This window comes from Stigmatopora argus, chromosome 20, assembly GCF_051989625.1.
Source record: "Stigmatopora argus isolate UIUO_Sarg chromosome 20, RoL_Sarg_1.0, whole genome shotgun sequence".
Taxonomy (NCBI): Eukaryota; Metazoa; Chordata; class Actinopteri; order Syngnathiformes; family Syngnathidae; genus Stigmatopora; species Stigmatopora argus.
The window spans coordinates 11,126,140-11,133,159 of NC_135406.1; the positions used below are offsets into that span (position 1 = coordinate 11,126,140).

Here is a 7,020-nt window from a genome sequence, read left to right on the forward strand (position 1 = left end):
TTATTGATTGAATACAAATACTGGAGCTTTTGAGACATTACAATCAGGCCAGGGGGGTGATTTTTCCCGGGAAAAGACAGCGATGGACGTCAATGGCATACCTGTCAACCTCTGCCGATAACTGCCCTTATGAATGATTATGATTCCCCTTACAAACCCCCAAAAAACCTTACAAACACCGTACGAGTCGTACGGTGTTTGTAAGGGGAATCATAATCATTTATAAGGGCAGTTATCGGCAGAGGTTGACAGGTATGCAATGGTGAAACGCCAAAAATTAAACTGGGGTAAAATCCACTTCCTAGCAGCATTTTGTGATTAAATACAAACATTGGAGCTTAAATACAAACACTGGAGCTTTTCAGATATCAGAACTTGGCCCAAAATTGAAATATTATTTAGGAATATAGCCATATTTGTAATTATACCCACCAAAAATTCTTTTTAACTGTACACAATATCCATGCTCCTTTCTTTCTTCCTTCTTTCATATCGCCATCGAAGCTAATGATGAAAGTCGAGCCTGTCCTGTCATATTTCTGGCATAGTCAGTTTTGAAAATGGCTTTAAATCAAAACAACAATTTACTATTTGCTTGTGGAGCTAAGTTAGCACACTGAAAGTGCCGCACACACCATTTTCCCGGCTGTAACAGGCTTGCTAGCTTCGGAGTTGACCGCCCTTTCTCAATGATGTCCATTTTTTTCTGGAAAAGTCCGTCTAGAAAATGGCTTTGTGAGAGAAATCTGCTACAGAATTCATTTGTTTTTGCCAGTCGGCCATGTGGGTGGAGTTTGCGATCTCTGGCTGCTTTGGCCCGCCTACTAGCCAATCATAGTTTGTGAAAGCAATGACATGTCCCAGCCAGCAAAATGCTAACGCCTATGAAAAATCATTGTGGGGTTGCCAACTCGAAATCTGATTGGTTAAAAGCAACAGTCTAGTTCAGGGGTCGGGAACCTTTTTGACGAAGAGAGCCATAAACAATTCATATTTTCAAACATTATTCCTTGAGAGCCATACTAAGAATTTAAAAGTAAAAATACATGAAATGTGTGCAATTTATTAATCATTTCACCACTTTGGAAGTTAAAAAAAAAATCTCTGAATTATTTTGAGTACATTTTTTCAACTGTTGCTAATCAATGAGTATCAATCAGAGTATGCATGCAGAAGAGTCTAATGAAGAAAATTATGATTAAAAAGGTGCTAGAGATCGGTGTCGGCGCCACATTGCCGACGTGACGCTCCCATTGGTGTGTTCGGGACTTAGCTCTCTCACCAGCGGTTCCCATATTTTACCATAGGTTAGCGGAGAGCCATATACACCCATCAATAGAGCCACATATGGCTCCCGAGCCATAGGTTCCCTACCCCTGGTCTAGTTTAATGCAGCAGAGCCCGCAGAATTGATTGTGAAGGCTTTGAGGCAGATCTGATCTGGCAACAAATAATGGCTGAAATGTGATTGGTTAAATGCTTCAATATGAAAACACACATCTGGAAGCAGTGCAACCAGGAGGAAAAGCAATGTAAGGAAGCTAACAGACCATTTGGAATAATAAGTATTGATGGACAAAATATAATATATGATTCAGATATTTCTTAGGCCAGCAGAGAAGGCCTTGAAGGCCCTGCCGGCCCGCCACTGATATTATATATATATATATATATATATATATATATATATATATATATATATATATATATATAAATATATAAATATATAAATATATAAATATAAATATTATATCTAAAATAGTCCGGCCCACATGAACTCGAGTTGACGTTAATGCACCCTTGGGCTTTTTGTATAACGTTTCCTGCAGTGATTTCTAACGTCCACTAGGTGTAAGTATTCTGCGAAGCAGTAGGTCACTGTATGGAAACGACAAGTGATGCTCACAAACCCATCACTAGTAGTGTGTCAATACAATTATTACGTTATACATAAAGAGTTTTAATTAAAAACACAAAAAGCAAACTGAAAACCTGAGCCCAAAATAAAAAATTACACCCCAAAAAATTAAAATGAACAAAAGCCGCAGGACGCAGTAAGGCATGGGTTAACGAGACATGGAAAACAGGTGGGTGACACAGGGGAGGCGACCACAGGCGAAAGCAATATACAATCACAACGATAAGTTTCAAGCCATCAATATTTTTATTCATACTAATGATTATACATAAGAATATTGAGTATTATCTGTTTGTTCAACATTAAAATAAAATTAAAAAAACAATTCACATTTGACTTCATATACCGACTGCCAGGTCTATTTACATACAAATCAAATCAGTTTGGATAAATATGAAAAGCGAAAAGAACTACTCAAAAATAAACCCAAAGTCGGTTCTTATAGTTAAAAAGAAAAAGAATGTAGTTTACAAAGCTAATAGAAAATTCTGAAGATTAACTGAAATAAATCCTTGGCAACAAACTTAGTATTATGTTTTATTAAGTATTTTTAACCAATGTGTTGAACCACAAATTGAGCAAAGAAAGGGCTTTTCGCCACTGCGGGTTGTTAAGTCTTCTTTTCAGGTTCCTTTCTGTGAAAATGTTGGAACATTAACTGCACCTGGAAAAGGTTTTTGAATGGTGTAGCTTTTTAATTGGACTGTTGTAGCGAATCTGTGGCCAGAGACTGAGCAGGAAAACATTGTTCTCCACAAACTGAACACGAAAATGGTTTTACAACGGTGTGGTTTCTTATGTGTATTTTTAAGCTTCCTTTCTCTTTAAATCTTTTACCACAAACTGAGCATGAAAATGGTTTGTCACCTGTGTGTGTTCTTGCATGACTAATTAAGTGATCCTTCCGTGTGAATGTTTGACCACAAAGTGAACACGAAAATGTATTTTCACCTGTGTGTTCTTGCATGAATTGTTAAGTTTCCCTTCTGTGTGAATGTTTGACCACAAACTGAACACGAAAATGGTTTTTCACCTGTGTGGGTTCTTGTGTGCATTTTTAAGGTTCCTTTCTCTTTAAATCTTTTACCACAAACTGAACACGAAAATGGTTTTTCACCAGTGTGGGTTCTTGTGTGCGTTTTTAAGGTTCCTTTCTCTTTAAATCTTTTACCACAAACTGAACACGAAAATGGTTTTTCACCAGTGTGGGTTCTTGTGTGCGTTTTTAAGGTTCCCTTCGCTGAAAATCTTTTACCACAAACTGAACACGAAAATGGTTTTTCACCAGTGTGGGTTCTTGTGTGTATTTTTAAGCTTCCTTTCTCTTTAAATCTTTTACCAGAAACTGAACACGAAAATGGTTTTTCACTCGAGTGTGTTCTCGTGTGCATTTTTAAGTGATGCTGTTGAGAAAAGGCTTTACCGCAAACTGAACACGAAAATGGTTTTTCACCAGTGTGGGTTCTTGTGTGTATTCGTAAAACTTGCTTATGAGAAAAGGCTTCACCGCAAACTGAACACGAAAATTGTTTTTCACCAGTGTGTGTTCTTGCATGACTATTTAAGTTTCCCGTCTGTGTGAATCTTTGACCACAAACTGAACACGAAAATGGTTTTTCACCCGAGTGTGTTCTCGTGTGCCTTTTTAAGTGATGCTGTTGAGAAAAGGCTTTACCGCAAACTGAACACGAAAATGGTTTTTCACCTGTGTGTGTTCTTGCATGACTAATTAATAGATCCTTCCGTGTGAATGTTTGACCACAAACAGAACACGAAAATGGTTTTTCACCAGTGTGGCTCCTCATATGTGTTTTCAAAGTAGACTTTTTCCCAAAGGTTTTTCCACACAGAGCATTTCCAGAGTTTGCCGTCCTTAAGACCTTCATTTTCATAAAGCAAGTCTTCGCTTTCTGATAACGGAGCAATTAAATTGTCTGCTTGCCCTTCTGCTGAGCTGCCGTTCGGAGTCTCCGCCCCTCTGCCGGCCACGCCCAGATCATCTTCACTCTTGAAAGGCTCACCAGTTGACACAGTGACATCTTCTTCCTCCTTTTTGATTTGCTGTTGAGGGAACTCTGGCTCCTCCTCTTTAATTTGGGGTAACGTTAAGGTGTGTCCAGGCTCCGCCCCTCTGCTGGTCACGCCCAGATCCTCTTCCCTCTTCAGGAATTCACCAAATGACCAGGTGACATCATCTTCCTTCTTGATTGGAAGTCGCTCGTCTCTCATTTGTTGTTGAGGGAACTCTGGCTCCTCCTCTTTAATTTGTGGGAGCTCAAGTTCCTTTTTAAGGCCAACAGACTCTTTCCCATCAGGACCAAGATATTCTCTGAAACCTGCAAAGACACGAAAATAAATGATGTTTCATAATCTGTCTCTAACGAGAAGTCCTTTAGGTTAGACTGGGAATGTAAAGTCTTATACTTATATTGGCGGTGGTTAGGCTTGTAACATGACATTAACTTGAAATTTAACTGAAATCAACTCAAATGACTATACACACCCACACATATTTGACCACCCGGAACCATCTCAATAAGCTCGTATCTCCAATTTGTCTCATATCTCAAGGAAAAAAAATGCTCGGAATTTCGCTCGTTTCTTAAATTTTCCGTAAATTGGGACACTCGTATGTCAAGGTATTCCTGAAATATGCTGGCTGCCACAGCAAATGTTTAATTAACAAGGAATAAGTATAGCACTCGCGGGTGACCCGCATTGTAATCAACAGTTTGAGGAAAAAAAGAGTTCACCTTCAAAATTAAAGTACAATTAAGAGCACACCAACACATTTCAATGTATAAAAATGTGTTGTTTTATTAAACCCAAAGGATTCTTTAATCTCATCTCATTTTCTGAACCGCTTTATCCTCATCAGAGTGGTTGTGGGGGGGGGGGGGGGGGGGGGTCTGTAGCCATTCCCAGCTGACTTTAGGCCAGAGGCAGGGCACCCTTATTCATTCGCAGGGCACAACAAGACACACAACCATTCACACTCACACTCATACCTAGGAGCAATTTAGAGTGTCCAATCAGCCTACCATGTCTTTAGAATGTGGGAGGAAGCCGGAGTACCCGGAGAAAACCCACACACGTCAAAATAAAAAAGTAAATTCTGGGCCACTTTTCACATTTTTAAAAAACATTTTCCCCAGAAAAAATCCGCGATGTAGTGAAATGCTGAGGGATTACTGTACTTGAATTTGCAATTGCATTGCACAGATATAGCACTTCTACAATTAGCATTAAGCCTTAATGGTTTAAGAAATATATAGATATAAAAATGGACCCACCTTCTAGTCTGTGAAGGACAACTTTTGCATGCATTATTTTGCAAAATATCGAGTTTCCCTCGTGGAACGTTGCTGCTCTTTTCCCACACGTAAATTCTGATGGAGACGCCATTGATAGCTGCTAGCTAGGCTAAGCTAAGGTAGGCCGCAAAGCTTCAAAGCTCTTCGACGACGTGAGAGACTTGTTCCTTTGATATATGCTAACAGGCTGAGCTAAAGTAGCCCGCAAAGCTTCAACGAGGTCTTGAAAATGATTTTGGCTGATATTTAAGGTCATAAAATAGCTTATGCTCGACACGACGGGGACCCATTGGTTAAGTTTGGTGACGAAAACTGCGCATGCGCGGTGGCAGCGTCACTTCCTTCGTTGCATTAAGTTTATAAATGTAAGAGTCGGACATAGGAAATAAATAATCTTCAAATGGTCTGACATGTGGTTTGAGCAAAAATATTTGCTCAGGTTTGAATTAAACTGAAAATTAAATTAAACATAAATCACTTGAAGATCGCGTCTCAAAAGGAGGCGTCGCAAAACGCGCATGCGCAGAAAAAAATCGTCCTTGATAATGGAGCTGTTCTGTTTTGACGATTGGCATCACGGGAGAAGTAGTTCTTCAATGAAACGGTTTGAACTCGCGGGAATCAGTCTCTTATTTAGGTGCCGCTCTCTGGAGGTCAGGAGAAAATTTGTTTAATTTTAATTTCAGTATGCGTGGACATTGTACACAATAATTAAGACACTGTCAATCACAAGTTATTGAAGAAGTGCATTTTAAGAAAATATATCAAAAAAATTGCAATTTCTCAAAGGTCTCTTAAACCCAAAAGGAAAAGTTTGTTTTTTCTTTTATTTACATTATTCCCTTAATCCGCACCAACCACTAGATTTAAATTATATTTCTTGATTTTCCCATTTTTAACGAATATTTGCAATTTTTCCATCCATTTTCTTTTCTTTTTGTGTTTTAGTTCAATGAGTATTTTGTAAAATGTAAAAATAACTATATAAAAATATTTTCTGTTTTCCACTTTAATTTTGAACATAAAAACATATTTCGTTTCCTTTTGAAATTATATGATTAAAAGACATCTTCCCTTACTTATATTAAAATAGGTATATATATAGATAGATATGTATATATATATATATATATACACACATATATATACATATATACATATACATATATAAGCACGTATATACATACATATAGATGTGCATGCATGCATACGGTAGGTCTTAACACACAGCAATTTTTTTCTTAAAGAGCCTGACAGCTGATGGGATGAAGGATGTGCGGAAGCGCTCCTTCCTGCAATGAGGGTGCAGCAGTCTATTGCTGAAAGGGCTTTGGAGAGACTCCACAGACTCATGCAGGGGGTGGGAGGCGCTGTCCATGATGGACATCATCCTGGTCAGCATCTTCCGCTTTCCCACTTCCTCCACAGAGTCCAAAGGACAGCCCAAAACAGAGCTGGCCCTCCTGATCAGCTTATTCAGCCTGTTCCTGTCCCTCTCCGTGCTCCCGCGACCCCAACAAAGCACTGCATAAAACAATGTAGATGCCACCACAGTGTCGTAGAAAGTCTTCAGCAGTGTCCTGCACACTCCAAAGGACTGTAGAATCCTCAGTAGGTAGAGGCGGCTCTGGCCCCTTTTGTATGTTTGTGGACCAGTCTAGTTTGTTGTTGAGGTGAACACCCAGGTACTTCAAATTCTCCACGATTTCAATGTCTGTACCCTGGATGTTCACCTGAGTGGTCTGTTGAGGATTCCTCCGAAAGTCGATGACCATTTCCTTTGTCTTA

The 7,020-nt window shown here is 39.1% G+C and overlaps 1 protein-coding gene across 1 annotated transcript; it reads right to left on the bottom strand.

Annotated features, from left to right (window-relative positions):
• Window positions 1-3,672: 3,672 nt before the first annotated feature.
• Window positions 3,673-5,524, bottom strand: LOC144065633 (uncharacterized). The gene is made up of 2 exons (XM_077588634.1): window positions 5,212-5,524; window positions 3,673-4,254 (listed from the first exon to the last, which is right to left on the bottom strand). The coding sequence occupies exons 1-2, from the start codon at window positions 5,321-5,323 to the stop codon at window positions 3,704-3,706; spliced, it is 663 nt and encodes a 220-aa protein (XP_077444760.1). The 5' UTR covers window positions 5,324-5,524; the 3' UTR covers window positions 3,673-3,703.
• Between the last annotated feature and the right edge of the window lie 1,496 nt (window positions 5,525-7,020).

Coding starts and splice junctions, on each gene's coding strand:
- LOC144065633 (XM_077588634.1), bottom strand. CDS start 5,323: ATGGCGTCTCCATCAGAATTTACGTGTGGGAAAAGAGCAGCAACGTTC. Junction 4,255..5,211: donor TGTCCTTCACAGACTAGAAG/GTGGGTCCATTT, acceptor GTGTCTTTGCAG/GTTTCAGAGAATATCTTGGT.